The 23,536-nt window shown below is 47.1% G+C and overlaps 2 protein-coding genes, 1 long non-coding RNA gene and 1 pseudogene across 6 annotated transcripts in view; 2 read left to right on the top strand and 2 right to left on the bottom strand.

Moving 5' to 3' along the window:
• LOC101752468 overlaps window positions 1-4,873 on the bottom strand; it is a 19,674-nt gene extending 14,801 nt beyond the window's left edge. Inside the window, exons 1-3 of one of the 4 annotated variants that reach the window (XR_002677816.1) lie at window positions 4,552-4,873; window positions 3,826-4,401; window positions 3,026-3,557 (exon numbers count right to left, since the gene is read on the bottom strand). This is a non-coding gene — a long non-coding RNA (uncharacterized LOC101752468). The other 3 variants (XR_002677817.1, XR_001164016.2, XR_002677815.1) reach the window with 3 other exon arrangements.
• A 4,610-nt stretch (window positions 4,874-9,483) lies between these two features.
• On the top strand, window positions 9,484-11,281 carry LOC101753147 (annotated as a pseudogene).
• Window positions 11,282-16,067: 4,786 nt separating this feature from the next.
• LOC101786617 lies at window positions 16,068-17,804 on the bottom strand. Its single transcript, XM_004971074.2, has 2 exons — window positions 17,572-17,804; window positions 16,068-17,442 (listed from the first exon to the last, which is right to left on the bottom strand). The coding sequence occupies exon 2, from the start codon at window positions 17,404-17,406 to the stop codon at window positions 16,369-16,371; it is 1,038 nt and encodes a 345-aa protein (XP_004971131.1). The 5' UTR covers window positions 17,407-17,442; window positions 17,572-17,804; the 3' UTR covers window positions 16,068-16,368.
• A 2,337-nt stretch (window positions 17,805-20,141) lies between these two features.
• LOC101786222 lies at window positions 20,142-21,666 on the top strand. The gene is made up of 2 exons (XM_004971073.3): window positions 20,142-20,248; window positions 20,357-21,666. Coding segments are annotated over exons 1-2 (1,083 nt in total). The 5' UTR covers window positions 20,142-20,246; the 3' UTR covers window positions 21,438-21,666.
• The last annotated feature ends 1,870 nt before the right edge of the window (window positions 21,667-23,536 follow it).

Raw genomic sequence — 23,536 nt, 5'->3', positions numbered from 1 at the left:
GAAGACCGCGCTCATTAAGTCATGATCTGACAGACGACAATCAGATTGAAGACTTCTTAGCTTTCGAGTGATGTTACTCTTACGCTAGTCAAGCTGCTGCATGCTAATGACATCATTAGCTTCATACCGGACGATTTCATGATGATTGCTGATCTCAGAACGATCGCCAACCCCAAGCTAGCTACCTTGTGGATTAACTTATACCCAACACTTCTTCATGTGTCTTACAATGGACCAGTATTTATGAAATTACACGAATAGTTCATGCGGGACGACAGCGGGTTGTTGTCGACACATACATCTGATGTTACACCTATACTGAAGAACTTGTCCTACAGAATACCAACTGTTCCTGATGATGACTGGACCATCATATCAAACAATGATCCATGGTTGGACTACGTGATTCAGTTACATCAAAGAAAAATACATTATAAAAAATAAGAGAGAAGTCATCATATTTCCACGACAAATCATCACCCCCTGCCTGACCACCGGGGAAAGATTCCGAGAAATCCATCCCCCAACCGCCATGACGCGATTGCTTGAAGGGTCAGGGAACAAAAGTTCAATTGCCGTACCCTATTACTAACCTGAGGCAATCTATGTGCTGCTACAGTACAAGTTCCCAAGGTGGTTACCGCAGATAATTAGAAGCGCTATTGAGCTCCATGAGAGTAAGAAAATGGTGTACCTCTTTCACAATCTTCGGTTTGAGTAGTTTTTCTAAGGTATGTTTGGTTGTTTCGTTAAGTGAATAAGTTGTAATTGTTACATGGAAAGTACGACTTTCGTTAAGCTACTTGACCTAAACTTGCAGACTGGACCTCCTAGATTGGAAATTATCTTGCAAATTGAATTACTAACCTTTACATAAATAAGCAGGCACAACAATATAATGTTGATAACCATTGCACCTCTATTACAGGAAGGTTGTACTCTCAACTGTCAAAGATTGTTACCACCTACTGTACAAAAATCCAGTTGACCATTTCAAGGAAAATCCTATGCTGATTGAGGTGACTAATCCCAACGAAGGTTTCCATATGCTATTAACACCGAACCTCAAGTGGTCGTGGCTTCTAACTGATGGTGGCAAGTTCTCGATGAAAAACCTAAAGGATTTGATGGTGCAAGCACACAGGGACGGGTGGACACTCGGTAAGGAGCAGCTTTCGCTGGAAAACTTAATCGTCTCATAAATTAGGACATTTAAGTTTCAGAACGCGCTTATTATGTATGATTTGACAGACGACAATCAGATTGATACTTTTTTTGCTTCGAGTGATGTTATTTTTACGCTGGTCAAGCTGCTGCATGGTGATGACATCATTAGCTTCTTGGCAAACGATTTCATGATGATGATTGCTGATCTGAGAACGATCGCCAACCCCAAGCTAACTACCTTGTGGATTGACTTATACCCAGCACTTCTTCCTGTGTCTTGCTATGGACCAGCATTTATGAAATTCCACGAGTTGTTCATGGAGGACGACAGCAGGTTGTTATCGACACATACATTTGATGCTGCACATATACTAAAGAAACTTGTCCTGGAGAACACCAGTTGTTCCTTAAGATGACTGAACCATCATATCAACCAATGATCCATGGTTGGACCACTTGTTCAGTCATATCAAAGGAAGATACAATGTCAAAAATGAGAGACATGTCATCATCTTTCCACGACACATCATTGCCCACTGCCTGAGCCACCAGGGAAAGATTCCGAGCAATCTGTCCCTAACCGTCATGACACGATTGCTTGGAGGGTCAGGGAACCAAAGTTCAATTGTCGTACCCTATTACCAACCTAAGGCAATCTATGTGCTGCTGCAGTATAAGTTTCTAAGGTGGTTACCGCAGATAATTAGAGGCGCTATTAAGTTTCGTGAGAGGAAGAAAAAATGATAGACCTCTTTCACAATCTTCGGTTTGAGCAGTTTTTCCAAGGTTTGTTTCGTTGTTTCGTTAAATGAATGAGATGTAATTGTTGCATGGAAAGTACGACTTTCGTTAAGCTATTATAACCTAACCTTACAACTAGTCTTCCTAGAGTGAAAATTATCTTGTAAATTGAATTACTTATCTTTACGTAAATAAGCAGGCACAACAATATAATGTTGATAACCATTGCACCTCTATTACAAGAAAGTTGTACTGTCAACTGCGTTGATAAAGATTGTTACCACTTACTGTACAAGAATCCAGTTAACCATTTCAAAGAAAATTCTATGCTGATTGAGGTGATTGGTCCTAACGAAGGTCTCCACATGCTATTAACATCGAACCCCAAGTGGTCGAGGCTTCTAACTAATGGTGGCAAGTTCTCGATGAAAAGCCTAAAGGATTTGATGGTGCAAGCACACAGGGAGGGGTGGACACTCGGTAAGGAGCAGTTTTCGCTAGAAAACTTAATCGTCTCATGAATCGAGACGTTTAAGTTTAAGAACACAAAGTATGATCTGACAGACAACAATCAGATTGAGAACTTTTAAACTTTGAATGATGTTACTTTTACGATGGTCAAGCTGCTGCATGGTGACGAGTTAGAAGCTACGGCCACTTGGAGTTCGGTGTTAAAAGCATGTGGACAGCAGCAGCAGCTCTCCTACTTCTACAACTCTACTCCCACATGCATCTAAACTATACTAGCATAACACTTAATCATGATCAGATCAGTAGCGATGTCGTTTGGATAGCTTGATCCAATGAGATGCACCTATATGTGTGCGTGCCGAGATGCCCTGGCCTACCTAGAATCGGCCTCGGGCAACCCCGGGCCCCACACCGACCGACCACGGCGGCATCCTCCCTCTGACCAGCCCCGCCCACCTCGCGCTCCTCTCTGACTCTGAACAGCGGCCACCGATGCACGCGCTCCAGGCCTCAAGCCTTCCCCTCCAGTGGAGGCCTTGTCGCCACCTCGCCCGCACCCTACCCGCCCGCCTCCCACTTCCCTAACGCGTGGGACCGGTGCTTGCTCCCAGTGGCGGACCCAGGATTTCAGAGTAGGGTATGCCCATTGAAAAAAAATATTTAGACGAACAACATAAAAAAAGTTCACAAGAGAATCTACATACGTGTCTTTGTAGCCCATTCCCACGGTGATTTCAGATCAATATTTTTTGACTTCTTCATTTTGTACTGCCTACAAGGAACCAAATGTCATTTTTGACTTCTTCATGTCAACCGTGTGCATCTATAGCAATTGGCAATACATCTATTTTGACACATCTATTTTTACAACCGTGTGCACCATGTCAACAGATTGAGCAGTCGATTTCGATTACCTTTGTACCTTTTCTTCATTGTGTGCTAAATTTCATAGAGGTTTTAGTAACTTGCTTTGTCAACTCTTTGCTTGTGCAGTATCCCAAGCTGAAGATGTAAACTGGTGGGGGCACAAATTTGGATTTGTATCAGGAGGGTTTCTTGGAGCAACATCTCGTAAAAAAAGATCTTCACGAAAAGATCCTTCTAATGTCCGCCAGACATTTGTGGAGGAAGATCAAGAAAATCTGTACAATCTTGTTCAGGTTGATTGGTATGATGTGCTGTACACAGATTATAGTGATGTTAAACAGAGATCTTGCTATTTTAGTTTTCAAATTTGGAGATGTGATGTGAATGCTGAGTGCACTCAAGATGTGATTTTACAGTCTTTCAACTACCTCTTAAGCAAAATTATCAATTCATTTCACTCCGCAGAGATTACATTATGCCATTTTCACTTGATGAACAAACCTAGATGTTGATTTATTACATTGATAATTGTGTGCGTGATTACATAACAGACATGTTCTTTAAAACAATTAAATGTACCTGAATTCTTAATATATGCATGGTCTGTGATTTGCTGCAGGATAAAGCTACTTCAGGCAAGCAGGGTCTTGGCATAAAGGGCCTGCCAATGAAAATTGCTGGCCATCGTTGGAAGGGAAACAAAACTTCATTTGGTGATAGTGATGAAGATAGTCCAGCCCAGTCCGATGAATATTCGGAAATTGAAGAAGATGACAATGAGGAACAACCTGCCACTACTGTTGAATCGATTGACACACAGAAGAATACAGATAAAGTATTGCATGCGGATGTTAAATCCAAAACCAAGGTCAAGAAACTTTGCAAAAGAATACTTCGTGAGGTACAGTCTGTCTTCTATGTGAGTACTTAATGTGCTGTGCTCTGGTATATGATTGCTACAGACTAACGCAGCGTGGGACCGGTGCTTGCTCCCAATGACGGACCTAGGATTTCAAAGTAGGGTATGCCCATTGAAAAAAAATATTTAGACGAACAACCTAAAAAGTTCAGAAGAGAATCTACATGCGTGTCTTCGTAGCCCTTTCCCACGTTGATTTCAGATCAATATTTTTTGACTTCTTCATTTTGTACTGCCTACAAGGAACCAAATGTCATTTTTGACTTCTTCATGTCAACCGTGTGCATCTATAGCAATTGGCAATGCATCTATTCTGACACATCTATTTTTACAACCGTGTGCATCATGTCAACGGGTTGAGAGATTGAGCAGTCGATTTCGCTTACCTCGCGGTGGGGGGCAGCAGGCAGTCCTGGTGGGGGGCGGGGGGAGCCGGGGAGGGGCCGAGGCCCGAGGGGGGGCGGTCGCCTGGTGGGGCTGCGCCGGCGCCGGAGCGCCGCGAGCGCCGAGCGCCGAGAGCAGAGAGGCCGCAGCGCCGCGCGGGACCGCGGGTAGACCTGCCGGCGGAGGCCTGAAGGGGTCTGGCGGCGGCGGGCGACGGGATCTCGCCGCGGGGGCCGGGGGGCGCGGGACGGCGCCGCGGCGCGGCCGCGCGGCGGACGTGGGTGGACGGGGGCGGCGCGGTGCGTGCGGCTGTGCCTGGCGCCTGGCGGCGGTAGCGGACTAGGTCAGGCAGGAGCTCGGGACCTGACCGGCTGACGGGCTTAGTGTGGTGGTGGGGGGATCAGTGGTTAGATGGGCCGATGGGCCGGCCGGCGGGGTGTGGTCTGCGGGCCAGGTTGGTCTGGACGCGAATTGGAGCCCTAAACTATATTATACATATATATATAGCTGCAAGAACTACTAAAAAATTTTCCAAAAATATTGGGTATGCCGGGCACAACAGTGGGTCCGCCCTGCTCCCACGGCCGCGCTGGTGCGTGTCCGTCCAAAGTACGCCACCCTTTTCTTTTGCGCGCGCGCGAGATAAAATTGGCGAGGGGGGAAAAGAGGAGAGATGGCGGAAGTGAGAAAGGGGAGGAAAGCTGAGAGCCCCGCCCGCAACGGGGAAAACAAAAGAAAACGCAGGAAACAATTTGGCCCTCCGTCCGATTGATTGCGCACGCATCGCTCACCCCCATCACCGCGTGCTCTGGTAACTCGCGCACGACGCCCGGCCGCGCTCATGGAGGTCGCCTCGCTGCAGCACCTCGGCGACAGCTTCTCCCGCGGCTGGCTCAAGCGCAGCGCGCAGGCGATGCCGCCGTTCGCCGACGCCGACCTCGGCTATTCCTTCGGCAGCTCCAGGTCCTTCATCGACATGGACCCCGCCGAGCTCTTCTCCATGCGGTGGACCACCACGGCGCCGCCGCCGGAGAGCGACTTCGAGTTCGGCTTGCCCGGGGGCGGCAGCGTGAGCAGTGACCCGCCGTCCCCGGTGCTGGTCAGCGCCAGCCAGATCATCCGCGACGGCCGCCTCCTGCCCAGCGAGCCCGTCTGCCGCCACTCCGGTGCCCGAGAACATCACGGGGACCGCGTCGCCGACCTGCCCAGCGCGCCGCGGTCGTCGCCCTCGTCGCCGCTGTACCGCTCGGCCCAGAGAACGCCGGCCTCGCTGAGCTCGTGTTCCAGCGGCAGGAGCGGCGTCGCCGGCGGCAAGAACGCCTCCATCGGGCCGCCGCCGCTCTTCGCCGCAGGCAGGCGCGGCCGGTCGTCGTCGTGGAAGATACTGGTGCAGTACCTCCGGTTCCTGATGCCGCTTTACCGCAAGGTCAGGGCTCTCCGGCGGTTCTCGGCACCGAGGCCCAGGGTCGCGCCGGCGAGCCCGGCGCGCGCATCCACGTCGAGCATGGAGTGGTGCCACGGCAATGCCGACACGGCCGTCCGCGACGCCATCTCCATCACCCTCCTCGATCGATCTATCCTGTCAAATGACAACATGATAAACAGTCCGGCGCGCACGCATGCAATCTCTCCTTTAACTACTCTTTGTTAAGCCGAGACCGTACGTGTCTTAAAGCATGCATGTGGACGAAAGGGACTCGGGAAGAATTATGAACACCACGGATCGGATCAGATCATGGCCCTCGTCCATCGCATGCGAGCAAAATCATTTGTGTTGTGATGGGTCACCACTCACCACACTAGTCTCGCACACCTGCGTTCGATCCACCTGACCTCCTGCACAGTGTACCACATGGCAACAGTGCTTTGCACGCCGAGAGCTTCAATTTCGAACGAACGAACTGATCCATGCGATGACATCGACTGGGTTCGTACACCAGGCAGCCATGGTGCAGGGCGCTAGAGATACAAGTAGATCACCACAACAATCTGGCCGGGTTTCCTGCGAGCGAGCCATGGCCGATCGGCGGAGGGAAATCTGATGGCGGACCATGGAGTTCGCCGATGGGCGGAGGAAATCTTCGTGGACGCACGATATGCGTCGTCTGTGTGTGGGCGCGCGGCGTGCATGCGGCGGGGGCCTACATGCGCTACTCCGCTGGATTCTCCTGCGAGCATTTGAAACTTAAGCTACAATTCTCAAGAAGAGATTATTAAATAATTTGCCTTGTTTGGATCTCTAAAGCAACCTGTCTTGGCACAGGTACGCAAAAACGAAGATAATTGCCAAATGGATCAGAAAGTTGAATCTACATGCTTGGATGAACCTGATCCTATCATCTGCCCAGATGCAGGTCAGCACTAAGCAGTTTGTGCTTTTCAATTTCACCAGCTGTTTTTTCCCCTGGCTTAACTATGTTGCACAAGCTTCTGGCCTGTTATTTCCTTATTGATCTGAGGTGCCTTACTTTTAGTACGATGCTAGAACTACATTCTAGGAGCTAAACAAACAATGCTCTAAATATGCCATGGCACGCACATTAGCTATTGAAATCTGAGTTCTTGAAATTAAATCAGGTTTATTATGCAATTTTTTTTGTTCTTTTAAACCAGAAGTACAAGTACAGTAGTCAGGCCCACCCTTTCCTGCTACCAAAAATTACCTGGGAATTTTAGATTGTCCACTTAGCATGTAATAGATATTACTACGATTTTATGTTTTGTTTGCTATGCTGTAGTCTCATGCTTATTAGAAAAAATAGGTACTGTATCTACATCTAGCGCTGCTGAAGAAATGCATGCTTGTTGTGCTCTTACATTTGTACCTTTTCTTCATTGTGTGCTAAATTTCATAGAGGTTTTAGTAACTTGCTTTGTCAACTCTTTGCTTGTGCAGTATCCCAAGCTGAAGATGTAAACTGGTGGGGGCACAAATTTGGATTTGTGTCAGGAGGGTTTCTTGGAGCAACATCTCGTAAAAAAAGATCTTCACGAAAAGATCCTTCTAATGTCCGCCAGACATTTGCGGAGGAAGATCAAGAAAATCTGTACAATCTTGTTCAGGTTGATTGGTATGATGTGCTGTACACAGATTATAGTGATGTTAAACAGAGATCTTGCTATTTTAGTTTTCAAATTTGGAGATGTGATGTGAATGCTGAGTGCACTCAAGATGTGATTTTACAGTCTTTCAACTACCTCTTAAGCAAAATTATCAATTCATTTCACTCCGCATAGATTACATTATGCCATTTTCACTTGATGAACAAACCTAGATGTTGATTTATTACATTGATAATTGTGTGCGTGATTACATAACAGACATGTTCTTTAAAACAATTAAATGTACCTGAATTCTTAATATATGCATGGTCTGTGATTTGCTGCAGGATAAAGCTACTTCAGGCAAGCAGGGTCTTGGCATAAAGGGCCTGCCAATGAAAATTGCTGGCCATCGTTGGAAGGGAAACAAAACTTCATTTGGTGATAGTGATGAAGATAGTCCAGCCCAGTCCGATGATGAATATTCAGAAATTGAAGAAGATGACAATGAGGAACAACCTGCCACTACTGTTGAATCGATTGACACACAGAAGAGTACAGATAAAGTATTGCATGCGGATGTTAAATCCAAAACCAAGGTCAAGAAACTTTGCAAAAGAATACTTCGTGAGGTACAGTCTGTCTTCTATGTGAGTACTTAATGTGCTGTGCTCTGGTATATGATTGCTACTGACTATTGTTCTTTCCAGGCCCCATGCATCTCAGTCAATGAAATTGAAGGATCTTAAGGTAGCCGTCGAAGAACGTTCAAATGCTGTATTCTCCAGCTTCTCTTGTAGACGTGAAGCTATGTTGTTTCTGAAGAAGGTATGCTCATATACATATCTGCACATGATCAGTTGCATTGGATATCTATCCTGCCAAAAAATGGAAAGGAGCCAACTCTTGCTGTCTGTTTCTCTAAACAGTATTTACTATTTAGTCATTAGCTGCTATGATTATTTGCTCATGTATCATAAGCTGTCAGTAACTTTAGATGCAACATTGTTCTTTTTCGATTGAGGAATGGTTATTTTGCTGCTCAATGTTGATTTCTGTTCCGTCTCATTGTGTTCTTCAGCTTCAAGGGAGCAGGAAATTCAACGTGGATGGCAAGAAAGTACATCTTGTGTCTTGAAAGTGAAGCAGATAACGGAGTCTTGGGGCAGCAGTGCAGGGTTGAGGTGTCCGGTGCTCGGATTTGTTGTTGCTTGAGATTTGTAACAGAAGTAGGGAGCACATTGAGCTCTGTAGTATAGTTAAGGAATCAAACCCTTTCGCAGATGCGGAGGTTGAATTTTGCAAAATTTTGTTATTAGGTGCAGTGCTGCTAATCTATATGTTCGCACTTAGCAGTACATTTGATGTATCTCTAGCTGTTCTTGCTGGGCCTTAGTCTACAAACCGTGGAAATATAAACTGGACGTGATTGTGCTATGCATGGTACTTCTTTGCTTGCAAATTGTTTTGCACGTCGCATTAGCGTCTTGTTGCCTGGCCATGCACATCAATCTGCCACCCCTCTACATTCAGAGAATGAACTGTAAAACGCATCAAAAGAAAACTAATCTGCCATTCAAGTTCAGAAAGTCTATCTCCTAGGCCAATGCATTGCTGCAATTCGAATTCGTGCGAGAAATTTTCGTTACGAAAACACCGAAAAACTGATGAGGCGTGCCGGACTGATGATCATCTGAATAGACAACTGACTGGTGAGTGGTGACTGCACACGAATCAGCAGGCCAGAATTGAACCACAGGGGACACGTGATTAAGGAAGTCGGCTTCATCCTTCACACGGCGTACTTGGGCAGCCGGCGGCGCCTTTCACGTCACACGGCAGTGTGTTTCCTTCTCTAAAGCCAAGGCGGGGGATAAGCGGCAAGCGGCGCCATGGCCGCGCCGGCGACACCGAGGGCTTCGCTGATCCTCCCGCGTGCCTCCTCGCACTCCCACTCCCAGCCCAGAGCCGGCGGTCTCACCTCCGACCGTGTCGCCGCCTCCCACCGCCGGCGTGGCGCCTTCGTTTTCGTCGTCAACCCCTCCGGTACGCTCCCCCTCCGCCCCCGCCAGTTCCCTAACGAATTTGCGCACTGAACGCCGTTCTCGTTGCGCGTACTCCGGGGTGCAGGCGCCAATGGAAGCAGCTGCTCCCACACCTCCGCACCCGCCTCGCCGACTAGTGCAACGTAAGCCCGCCGTCCATAGCTTTCAGGGATTTGTAATTGCCGACTGAAACCCGCGTTTGGTCTCAGATCTGGTGGTGATTAGGCGGTCTCAGTCTCACAGAATGTTTTCGTTTGTTGGTGTTGGTTGATCAGATTTGCGAGTGCTTCACTTCGGGCCCGTCCCACGCCATAGATGTCACAAGGGAGGTGTGTGCGTGTCCCCTTGTTAAATACTGAGGTCCACTTGGCGACTGTCTTTCTTCTAAGCACTAGTAATAGTGTACTTACTGCAGGCTATAAAGGATGGGGCTGATGCAGTGATCGCTGTTGGCGGCGATGGTACGCTTCATGAGGTATTCATGTGTGTAGATTGTTTGTATAACCATGCTAAATATAGTTGGAATTGTGTATATTGTTTGTACAACCTCTAAAACGAGTTTACATTTTCCAACTATTGAAATTGGGAGTGCATATGGTCATAGAGTTGGGGATATTATTTTGAATATGTAGTTGGTGAATGACTTGTTTTGGAAAGGAAGTCCAGTGCGTGCTCTTGATGGAGGGCCTGACCATTCAACGACACTTGGTGTGAGTGCCCATATGCCATGCCCTTTTAACTTTTAGATACTTAAACTATAGCAATAATTATGTTCTAAATTGTTTGTTTTATACACTAATACTGATAGCTTATTCCACTTGGAACTGGCTCAGATTTTGCAAGGACATTTGACTGGTATGTTTGTTTCCTTTCCTGCTTAATCTGCACATGACATGGTTATTTGTTAGCCTCTATTTTCACTAAATTGGTGTTATTGTTTTCTTTAATCCAGGACGAATGATCCTCATGACGCGATTGATCGAATTGTGAGAGGTTTCTTCCTTACTTTCTTTCTTTATGGTGTTTGAAGTGATATTTAAGTCTTTTTATGTTAATGGATGAACAATTGTAGTTCTTTCCCTATTACCTATTAAAATACATGAATATGCTGTAAACAGAACATAGCGATTCAGTATTATGTGTCTTGTATTACTTATTGCAGTATTCTTAAATTAAGAGAGACAAAAATTCGCATCAGTCAAACATAGAAATTATACGACTTCTCTATTCCCCTGTCCATCTTTTTCTAACATTTGTGGAACTAAGGGTTGGGTCATGTAATATGCTGGTTGTTTACTTGATGGATTTATAATCTCTAAATCTGAGATCACTAATGGATCTTTTTTGCAGGAGTAAAATCAAAACTAGACATAGGCGTGATGGAGGGTCCAAACAGAGAACCACACTTCTTCGTTAATGTTGCAAACATCCATTTGTAAGTGAAACATAGCCATACGAAACTTATATTCAGTGGACGATTTCAAAAGAAGAAAAATGGTGTACCTGCAGGAGTGCTAAGGCAGAGTATTTTGCTTCTATGTACAAGAGATTTGGCAACTTATGCTATGTGTTTGGAGCTTTAAGAGCCTTTTGGGGACATAATAATCGAGATATGAGAATAAAGGTGAGCTTTGATCATGAATAAGATCGTATCATCTGCACATTGCAAGATAGATAGGCCGTCTGCATATTTTTAGCTTGCAGATGTTTCCACTTGGCAAACTTGTACACTAAAGGACAATGAATCGATAATATGTTTATTGTTCCAAAAAAAACTCTCAGCGTATGAACTTATACAAACTTATCTCAAGATCTACCTACCAATTCTCCTTATTCATATAGCACGCGATTTTATACGTATGTGGGGACTTCATATATACTGTTTTTTTTTCCAAAACAAAATACTCAGTCTACTGCATTGACTAAGCCTATTTCCACTCATCTAGGAAATCCCTTTCGAGCAAACAAATGTTACGCAGGAGCACGAGAGATGCTCAACCATGTTCTGTGCACTGACTAGTGTACCGTTGAACACGCTTTGACTCAAAATGGATGGAAAAAGGGCTGACCCTATGCAGAATTATAAGGGGAAGGTGTTGGGCACTTGAGCACAATGGAGATAAATGGGTACGAGGGAGGAGGGAAGAAAAGTAGAAAAGGAGATAGTAAGGATCAGAAGAGGGGGTAAAGAATGATTGGAAAAACGAGAGAGTAGGCTGCGCGTCGCTTAAGAGCATCCATAGGTAGAGGCGCAAATTAGAGACATTAGAGACAAGGAATAAAAGAAGAAGAAAAAAGAAGAGATATAATTAATTTGTACTAAAGAGACTATCACTTAGTAGAGAAGTGGGGCATTGATAAATGTAAAGTAGGGGAAAGGGTTGCAGGTAGCCAAGTGGCAAGAAAGATGCCAACTGAAACACTACTGAAAACTACCATATCGAAAGAAATGTGCGAAATGTGAATTGCTGAAACTGCAGCAAGCACAGCTATTGCTAAAAATAAACGTCTATATAATCCAAATTTACCGAGGATTACGGGTCAACTCTTAGCACTGAATTTCATTAAATGAATAAACAATCAATCTATAACCAGGTAGAATAAGCAGCACTAAACAGTAACTGAAACGAATATGCTACTAACAATCAGATATTCAGATTACTGTAGTATAACAGAAGGAAATAACTTTGAAGGCATGAATGATCAGCAACTAAATGACCAACAAAAATTAAATTAAATACGAGAAACGAAATAACTGACTGCACAAACTAGCACAGACCACACAATTCACCGATATTGAGTGCATACATGTAAGACAGTGCAAATTACAAAAGCGATGGAATCAGGATAAACCAAGCAACAAGTGCTATTTGGCGTCAGCCATCCTTGTTGGCAAGAATTGGTAGCAGCAGCCATCTCTGCAGATTGGCGTCATCCTCATTGGTGTTGTCACAGGTCAGAAGCTAGCAATTTGCACTATTTGGGGGCTCCATGCTTCCAGTTTGACTGATTCAACTCAGAAAACCCAACAGGTGGTCATGAAACCTGTATATTCGAGAAATGTGATTCACCATCTCAGGCTCCTTGCCATCCCTGCTAGGTTGCAGCACCAACCCAGTGAAGACGGCAAACCTCTCAACATGAGGTATGCTGCCACGAATAGTCATATCTACTCTTTCAAACATCCTGGCGACGCAGAACTTGTCAGACCCCAGATGCACAAGGTGTGACTTGAGAGGAATCCACTCCTCCAGTGGGCTCAGATCTTTCCAAATCATGTCCAACTCCGGTTTACACTGCATAGAGACTCCGAGGTCTGACGAGTAGAGCAGATTCCCCTGAGATGAGAAGCCAAGCCATATGCCATGCTCTGGGAAGAAGTCAGCACGACCATGGAAGGGCAGCTCCCAGTCGCCAGCCTTACTCCACGAGCCATTATCTGTGTCAAATGAGTAGGTGCCAATGCCCCTTGTGGATATCCAGATGTTGAAGCCACCAACCACCGTGTAACCCTGGATGCTTGTGTTGTTGTAGCCAGGCTCAAGCACGAAAGGTGGTGCCTTGAGGCAGTGCCAGTACCAGTCCCCGCCCAACTTGCCCATCACTTCCTTAGGCATGTCAAATGTGAGGGCCTCAAAGCCACAGCAGCTACCTGGGAATGAAGCACGGCGGCGGGCTGATGCGGCGCGAGGTGGTCGGGCTGCGGCAGCCGGCGGGAAGCGCGGCGGCGGCCCGATGCGGCGCGAGGTGCGTTGACTGGGAGATGCCGCACGACGAGGCCGCTGCGGTGAGCGGCGCGGTGGTGTGGCCGGGAGGAGGCCGGCCCGGCGAGTCGCGACGAGGCCTCCGGCCGGCGGACAGGCGAGGGAGGCTACGTGCGGGGCGACGCGCGTGAAGATGTGGCGGCGTGGTGATGGCCGCGTGCGACGAGAAGAGGTCGAGTGGTGGCGAGCGCAGCTGGTCGGCAAGCACAGCGGAGGTGAAGCTATGGCGGCGGTGCCACACTGGACGGGCAGCCGTGGCTATGGTCCGGGAGTGTCGAGTCGTGAGCGTGCAACGAGCGGTTGGATGCATCGGGCGAAAGCCCTCGCTGCCGCTTTTGCTAGTGGAGATGACGACAGCGTCCTAGGGTGTCGTTTTCCCTGTTGGGACGTTATTTTTTAAAATCCTATCCAGATTCTAGACGAGCGATGATGGCACCTTTGGCTTCGTGCCCTCCTTGGAGGTGTCGTCTCTATAGATCTATCTCAATTTTTGGCATTGCTGGTCCATTGGTCATGGGTGGCCGCAGTCGGTGGCGGCAATTCCACCACGTGGCAAGCTGGACGGGGGTTGTCGAGCCCACATGGAGGCGTTCGCAGCTATGGTGGCGGCCATGGGTTGACACATGGTTGTCGGGTTTGGCTGCTTGCAGCGGACCGTGGCGGCTGGCGTTGCTTGGCAACGGTCAGTGCGGCATGTGACTACATCGAAGGACGACGCTTGCGGCAATGGTATCATGGGACGACTAGGCTTGCAGCGGACCGCGGTGGGTTACTCAGCTTGGTTGGGCTTTCCGGTGTGGTACATCGTCAGAAGACGGCGCAAGCGATTTCTTTGGTTTGCTGACATAGTGGTGGACGTTATGTGCGCGGGCGAAGCAACGAGGTGAAGTCGACCTGTGGCGGTGGCTTGGCCGTTTGATGGAGATTTTGGAGCACGGGGCAACATTGCTCACCATACCGACGGTGACAAAAGAAACGGATCCGTGATGTGGAGTACTATGGCGGGCGTGGCGAGGCCCCTGCGTGTGGTGTTTCTTCGAGGCGACGAGAGCGAGGTGGAGTCCGACGGTGGATGAGGTGAGCTCCCCCATGTATTGTGTTTTCGTGGTGGCGACTTCGAGGCAACCTGCGAGAAGTCCGGATTCGGTGTTATCACTCTGTTAGGTGGCGTGTGATGGTGCAGCGACACTACAGTGGAGGGTCCCGCATAGCGGTGGCCTTCTCGGTGCGGTGCAGTCTGCTTTTTCTGGTCCCTGTCGACATAGGGTCACGCCTGGAAGTTCGGAGTGTGTTTGGTTGCATGCACCACATGATGCATGCATGGATGATCCTGGATGGGGTGGTTCAATCAATTTGCTTGTACCATATGGTTCACTCTAATTAGTAGAATAATGTATTAAGTGGGATGGCCTCATCCTGGATGAGTTGGTCCAATTCACCCAACCAAACAAAAGGATCATTATTATTTTGAATCATTTGATACATGAATCAAATGATACAACTAACCAAACACACCCTCGGTGACTACATGAGCGAGAATGTTGGTGGGTACTGCGGTAAGACTTCGGTATTGCTACCGCTGTCGGGTGTTGTTTTGCCCAACCTTTGGAGGCTTGCTATCCCAATCCGACCGGGCGGAGTTTGTTGTTGTGATCCGTATTGATGTCCCAATCCAACCGGATTGAGTTGTCTCGTGCGATGAGTTGTACGGCTTGCGTCGATATACCAATCCAACCGGCCTGAGTTGTTTGAGTTGAGTTGAGCTCGACGCGCGTGTTTATGTCTCAATCCAACCCGTCGGTTATGCTTCTTTTTTTTTGTTTTTTTGCCTGATTATGACCTCTCGGCAATATAATTTTATATTTTTTCTGCTTATACCCGTGTTGTTCGTCGTAAAAAAAACGAGCCATGATCGAGTGGGGAATATTTTGCGACCGATGATTGGGACGCGCGTACTATCTCGCTGATGTGGCAAACGAGAAGATATTTTCCTGGGCTAGTCGTCGATCAACTGATCTGATGCGCGGGCGGCGCATCGATGATCTTTTCCATCACGAAACCGGGCATGCTCTGAACTCCTGAAAGACTAAACTTCCATTCAGTCCACAACATGCGAGAGCAGCCAATCATGGCGGACCGCGTGTCATACAGATCTTGAACGGCTACAGCGTCCCCCGGTCCATGGCAATATGGCAGTCACCTGCAGACTGCGACTTGAACAAGGCGCAGCCGTGCAACCGGTGAAGACTCACGGAAAATTTCAGGTCCTGGTATTAGTGGACGATCGCCTACCTCGTTGACAGGGCTTGGAACAAAAGGACTCTGTAAATCTTTGCAAATATTCCGGTCTTTAACTTTAGTCCAGGTCACCTCTACCATGCACGCATTTGTTTAGTGGTGAATTACGTGAAAACAGTAGAGCACCACAGGCACAAGTTGAGAACACAGAAGACAGGACAGAGATCCACCTCGTCTCATCTCTCTGTGTGCGTGTGCAAGAGAGAGATAATAAACATTTGATTGTTACCAAGAACACTAGAATTCAGCTGAAGTGTCTGATCTTACATCGATTGTTTTATGCTACTAACAATCAGATATTCAGATTACTATAGTACTCCGTATAACAGAAGGAATTAACTTTGAAGGCATGAATGATCAGCAACTAAATGACCAACAAAAATTAAATTAAATACAAGAAACGAAATAACTGACTACAGAAACTAGCACAGAACACACAATTCACCAATATTAAGTGCATAGATGTAAGACAGTGCAAATTACAAAAGCGATGGAATCAGAATAAACCAAGCAACAAGTGCTATTTGGCGTCAGCCATCCTTGTTGGCAAGAATTGGTAGCAGCAGCCATCTCTGCAGATTGGTGTCATCCTCATTGGTGTTGTCACAGGTCAGAAGCTAGCAATTTGCACTATTTGGGGGCTCCATGCTTCCAGTTTGACTGATTCAACTCAGAAAACCCAACAGGTGGTGATTCCATGAAACCTGTATATTCGAGAAATGTGATTCACCATCTCAGGCTCCTTGCCATCCCTGCTAGGTTGCAGCACCAACCCAGTGAAGACGGCAAACCTCTCAACATGAGGTATGCTGCCACGAATAGTCATATCTACTCTTTCAAACATCCTGGCGACGCAGAACTTGTCAGACCCCAGATGCACAAGGTGTGACTTGAGAGGAATCCACTCCTCCAGTGGGTTCGGATCTTTCCAAATCATGTCCAACTCCGGTTTACACTGCATAGAGACTCCGAGGTCTGACGAGTAGAGCAGATTCCCCTGAGATGAGAAGCCAAGCCATATGCCATGCTCTGGGAAGAAGTCAGCACGACCATGGAAGGGCAGCTCCCAGTCGCCAGCCTTACTCCACGAGCCATTATCTGTGTCAAATGAGTAGGTGCCAATGCCCCTTGTGGATATCCAGATGTTGAAGCCACCAACCACCGTGTAACCCTGGATGCTTGTGTTGTTGTAGCCAGGCTCAAGCACGAAAGGTGGTGCCTTGAGGCAGTGCCAGTACCAGTCCCAGCCCAACTTGCCCATCACTTCCTTCGGCATGTCAAATGTGAGGGCCTCAAAGCCACAGCAGCTACCTGGGACCGGCTTCCTATCCATGACATAGAGAGCTTCACCAACAGCGAGGGAGACAGGGTTGTGGTGCTTTGGCTCATTAGGCGAGACGATGACATGGATGGTGCGGTCCTCGGCATCGTAGGTCTGGGAAAATCCCTTGTAGTCGACAGCGGCCAAAAGGCTCTTCTTCTGACCGCGGCCAAAAAAACCGAAGAATTCCAGGGCCCCCTTGCCGTCCTTGATACGTGAAGGGGTGAAATGGAGGTGGGGGTGAGGCAACGGAGTTTCCTGCAATCTAGGAGGTCTTTTCCATCCATCTCTTGGGTAGAACAAAGTTGATGCGTCTATACGGCGCAGAGGGTAGGTTCCGTTCACATTGTCCACCACGAGATACAAGTAACGCCGCCACTTGTTCATCTTCGACCGGTGGAGACTCAAATCTCTGCAAAAAGCCTGTGCAATGGATACAAAGAATCACTGAATCTGAATATATGAGTGTTGCATCCAGGTTGTTTTTTAACAAATACCAATTTTATCACCTAAGCCTTGCACGTTATAGATAGATAGAGATAAGGCACCCACGAGTGTCTTTGTTCTCGACGCCGGCGTGGATTTGGAGATGTGGAGGGGAGACAACAGATCTGGAGGAGGCGACGCCGGAGAGTGGACGGGACCCGAAGTGGCGACGCCGGAGAAACGAACTGAAGTGGCGTCGCCGAGGTTGACGGGGGTCTGCTCGGAGGCTGGCGACCGGGTGCGGACGCCGGGCGCCGGGAGGCGGCTACGGGAGAGGTGGTTGCGGCGGCTAGGTTTTAAGGTGGGGCCGGAAGGAGGGCCGTGGGCCGAACGAGTAGTGTCTTAGAATAGGCCGGGTCACAAGAAATGTACTGGGTATTTTATTGGAAAAAAATATATTTTGCATCAATTTTCGACATCCAATTATCAAAACGTGAAGAGTATTTCCCTGTGATGGACGACACGTGGAAGCAGGATCTACATGTACACGTTCCGTTTCGAAAACAATTCATATACGGATAGAATACCGCTATAAGAGACAAATTTTCAAATACCTCAGGACACAATTAGCGGGCCGGATACCTTCTATAATGCATGCCGGTGCAGCATAGATTATTCGGAGCGACCTCAGCAGTTTGTTCGTTAGCTTGCAAACGTTTCCAACAAACTTGTACAGTAAAAGATAATGAATCGATAATATGTTTATGGTTTAAAAAACCCTCCGTGTACGAACTTATACAAACTTATCTCGAGATCTACCTACCACCACCGGTTCTCCTTATTCATATATATGAGCACAAGATTTTATATGTATGTGGGGACTTCATATATACTTTTTTTCCAAAACAAAATACTCGGTCTACTACATTTGACTCAGCCTATTTCCACTCATATAGGAAAATCCCTTTTGAGCAAACAAATGCGATGCAGGAGCATAGGAGATGCTTGACCATGTTGTGTGCATTGTTTAGTGTACCAGCTCGAAAAAAAAACTAGACCTGATGGAGTGAAGAGCTTACAGTTTTTCATTAAGAAGAAGTAACCTCCTCGGGGTCTTAAAAAAAAACCCGAACCCCGGCTATGCCGATGAGGGGATTTTTTTTTTAAACAAACTAGCCCCGTAAATCTGCTCCCACGAGGAATCGAACCCGGGTCTACTGGTGCGACCATGTTCACTACAAGAAATATGCCGACTAGTGACGAAACTTTTATGGTACATTTGTTATCGTCATAGATCTATGACATTTCTGACTGAAATCGTCATAAAGTTTCACATCTGAGCAAATTTAGTGATAAAATTACATAACGTCATAAAAGTTGCCACTGTAGACAAAAGAAATCGTCACTCCCAGTTACATGGTGGTTTTGTGACGATATAAACTCCGCAAAAAATATCATAAACCAACCAGGGTCCCATATGTAAGCATTTGTTGAAAAATAAGGTCCGCAAAAACAACATAAACCGAGAGGGGATCTCCCATGCAAGCATGAGTTCGGAAATAAAGTGTTCCAATTCGTTATAAAATCTAGCAGGGTCCCACAAGTCTGATAAAAAGGGAGAAAAATAAAAAGGCAAGAGTGTCAAGAGCAGGGGTCAAACTTGTGACCTTTTGATTCTGAAGAGTAGGCACTACCACTGAGACATCATAAACCGGGTGGGAGAGGAACGCCGCGGGGAGGTCTGGCGGTAGGGAGCGGCGGCCGGCAGTTCGGGGGAGAAATTTAGGGGGTGTTTGGACGTTAGGGGCTAAACAGCCCTATCACATCACACGTTCGGATGCTAATTAGGAGGATTAAATATGAGCTAATTACAAAACTAATAGCAGAACCCCTAGGCTAAATCGCGAGACGAATCTATTAAGCCTAATTAATCCATCATTAGTGAATGGTTACTGTAGCACCACATGTCAAATCATGAACTAATTAGGCTTAATAGATTCGTCTCGCGATTTAGCCTAGGGGTTGTGCAATTAGTTTTGTAATTAGACTATATTTAATACTCCTAATTAGTGTCCAAACATCCGATGTGACAGGGGCTAAAATTTAACCCCTCCCTGCCAAACACCCCCTTAGGCACGGTGGGTACAACAGTGAGTAGGACGGTGTTCGGTGAGAAAAAGATAACATTTTTGGCGGAAACATTTTCTATCTTGCAGTTTCTATAGGTCTTCACCCTATTCTCTTCCCCAAATACATGAAAGGCGGGTTTAGTGTGAGGGTAAGGTGGTCCTGATCCGGATAAGAAAGGTTTTCAATTGTTTTCGATTTTTATAATATAGATTTTATAGGTCTCCACCCTATTCCCTCCCACAAACACATGATAGGCGGGTTCAATGTGAGGGGTAAGTGGCTCCGATCTGAGAAGGTTTTTTTAATAGTAGATAAGCATACGTTTTTTTTCCTAAAGGAGTGAGTAAGGCATACTGAATAAAACCGAGCGTCATCATTCATTATTGGACTTGACCTAAGGGTCCGATGATGGGCTGATTTAGCTGATCGGCCTGCTCTGATCAGCAGCCGCTGGAGAGCAACGCGGCCCAGCCCATTTTCTGCTCGGCGCACGGTCAAGATTGACCGCAATATTTAATGGACCACGTGGTAGAACCCTAGATTCCTCTCCTAACCTAGCCGCCGGCTGCCCGTCACCACCTCTGTGCTCTGCTCCCCGCTGCCGACCCTGGCGGACGGCGCCGCCTGTCCCACCTCCACCGCACCCCACCCATCGGGGTTGCCCTATTTTTATGTATGTACTGTGCAGCGCGTTGGTGGCAAAATTAGTTATTGTTTAGAATCGACCTGGATAAGACGCTTTCATATTCATATTCAGTGATTCTATGTATCAATTCTACAGGCGGCATAGAAGAGATTTGAATATCCACTTGTCGAAGATGAACAGGTGGAGGCGGTACTTGTATCTTCTGGTGGACGATTTGAACGGAACGTATCCTCTGCGCCGTATAAACGCATCAAATTTGTTCTTCGCAAGAAATCAAGTGAATCGAGTGAATGAGGCTCTTACAATTGAGGAAACTCCGCTTCCTCGCCCTCACCTTTCGTTCACCCCTTCACAGGACAGAGGAAGGCTGGAATTCTTCGGCTTCTTTGGTCATGGCCGGAAGAAGAGCTATTTGGCTGCCGTTGACTTCGACGGAGTTTCCTACATGTATGACGTCGAGCGCCGTACCATGCATGAGATCGCCTCTCCTAATGAGTATAAGTGCTGCGATCCCGTCTCCCTTGCCGTCGGTGATGCCCTCTATGTTATGGACAGAGAGCCAGTTCCAAGCAACCAACGCAGCTTCGAGGCACTGATTGTTGATCTTCCAAATGATGTTTTGTTCAAGCCAAACAGCACCTGGCACTGCCTTCAGCCACTACCTTTCGTGCTTGAGACTGGCTATAAAGGAAGATTTATTATTGGGGCTTACACGGTTGCCGGTGGCTCCAACATCTTGATATCCACACCGGGCATTGGCACCTACTCCTTTGACACATCAAGCTGCTCGTGGAGGAAGGCTGGTGACTGGGAGCTGCCCTTCCGTGACCGTGCTGACTTCTTCCCGGAACACGGTGTGTGGCTTGGCTTCTCATCTCAAGACAACCTACTCTGCTCTTCATCGGATATCACTGCCCCTGCGCAGGGTGCACCAACGCTGGACATGGTTTGGGAAGATCTGAACCCGCCGTGTTGTTGGGATCCTCTCAAGTCACACCTTGTCTATCTGGGCTCTAACAAGTTCTGCGTTGCCAAGTTTTTTGAAAGGGTAGTCAACGTTGAGAACAATCAAGTCTGCATACCTGTAATCGAGAGGTTCGTTGTGTTTACTGGATTGGTGCTGAAGCCAACCACAGACCACAAGGGACTTGTGATGTTGAAGCAGAGGTCGCATATTTACAGGTTTGAGGGAGTCACCACCTGTTGGGTATTTTGAGTTAATCAGTCAACTGGAAACATCGAAGTCAACTGGAATGCGGAGACAGCTTGAACTTGAATCCATGAGATTTGTGGACTGTGTCAGCAACTTGACTGTTACCTGTTTGGTCATCAGAATTTGTACGTCGTTTTATTTTATGAATTTTGTTATGCAGTTCATTCTGGTGTAATAATTGTTATGGAGTTTATGTTAGTGTTGAATGATCATTTTCCAAATCGGATTTGCACATATTTCTTGAGAGCGGAATTGCGTCTTTAGAGTGGAAAACCGGATTTGCACGTCTTGAGGTGACGTTTGGAAGTTAGGTTGGAATGGGAAAAGGAAATGAGATGGGTCATGCGGAGGTAGGATTGGGATAGGGATTGGGACAGAGAGTTATCAGACCTGCTATCCTTATCCCTTGTTTGGGAATTTTGATTTTAGGATTGGGATATTTGTGGGACCCCTCGTTCATGTTCCTGACCACACGCTGAAACGGTGTCGCTGTGCGAGCTGCGAGGCGAGCAGCGCTTTGCGGCTCCGCCCACCTGCGCAGCGTTGACGGCTCCTGTCCGACGCGTGACGCCCGACCGCGAGGCTGCGGCAGCTCCGGCTAGACGGCCATCGCAGCGGTGGCGACTTTTTTATTTTTTTTTTGGCCTTTTTTTAAAGTTTTTCGCAAATACGCTTCCGGAAGAAAGATTTCAAAAAATAAACCCTGATCTCGACGTCCAAGCTAACATGTCTCGACACCATAAGCTTTGACGCTGAGGTCGCAGGCCTACGTCTGCGGGGCTGCACACATGGCTGTGACCTGGCAGCTCGAGGCCAGGGATCTTCGCGCCGAGCTCGGTGCCACAGCTCCCCAACCAAGGAAACTAGCAGTTGCCACTTTCTGGAATATCATCGACTCATTCGGTGGTGCGCAAGGGTGGTCACCGTATCAATCTGTGGGTGTCACCTTAGCTAGCCGTTGGGTCATCAACGCCCACTGACGCCTGGGCCCAAGTCACCGGCTGATTCGGTGGTCGGTGGTCAAGACAAGCCACCGAATCAGTCGGTAACTTGCTAATAGCTATTAAGTATTTGAGGATGAGAAAGTACCGAGTGATTGATTCTGCAATCCTTATCTGTATCAATGTTATTGTTTTTCTGGGAAACATGTGCTAGTTTGAAATATAACTATATGTTTGTAAAAGCTTCAATTCTTCCTCACTTTGAATCTTATATTTTTGCACAAAGCACCTTTTTTTCTTGTTTGGTTATGTGCAGTCAAATTGAACTGCATTTTTGTTGCTGTCGGCCCGTTGCCATTGATTGCCCACCTGAGCAGACCACCTAATCTCCTGCATCAGCTGAACAGTTCCTAAATATAGTGGGAGACAATTGAGACCATCAGTTTTCAGGGCCACTCTTTACCCTTTCTTTTCATCCTCCTCTAGAGGTTTGTACTAGGGCATGTTTTATGAAAAGGTAACAACTTGAAGCTGGCATGTTAGATGGAGCTTTTTCATGAGGTAATCCTGTTATTACTCAAATGCCCTTCTATCTGAAAGGGTTCGAGTTTGTCAGCATAAGGAAGAATAAAAGATGCTGCTATTTGTCTAGCCATTGATCAGTCTCTTTAAATAATTATGGCATGCTCGTATTGATACATTGTATTTCCTTGCTACCTTATGTTTAAATTCAAGCTTTCAATGTATAAGAAATATAAAGATATCTGATGCTGGTGTTAGTACTTTCTCATCCTCAAATACTTAGTAGCTATTGTATGCGAAAGGTTCTTCGGTACCCGTGAGAGGTTCAATTCTACCTCTTATTGGATTGATGAACTTGGGTCCAGGCAAGTCACTTACTAGTTCGGTGGCTTGTCTTGACCACCACCTAGGTGATTTGGGCCGAGACGTTAGTGGGCGTGGATGGCCCAACGACTAGCTGAGGTGGCATCCACCAATTGATATGGTGACCACCCTTGCGCACCACCGAATGAGTCGGTGATACGCAGAAAGTGGCAACGGCTAGTTTTGTTGGTTGGGGAGCTCGGCGCCGAGACCTGTAGCGCCGAGCTGCCAGGTCACGGCCACATGTGCAACCAGCGTCAAAGCTTATGGCGCTGA

Source organism: Setaria italica, chromosome V, assembly GCF_000263155.2.
Source record: "Setaria italica strain Yugu1 chromosome V, Setaria_italica_v2.0, whole genome shotgun sequence".
Taxonomy (NCBI): Eukaryota; Viridiplantae; Streptophyta; class Magnoliopsida; order Poales; family Poaceae; genus Setaria; species Setaria italica.
The sequence above is the reverse complement of the archived record's forward strand: the minus strand, read 5'-3'. Positions and strand labels throughout refer to the sequence as shown.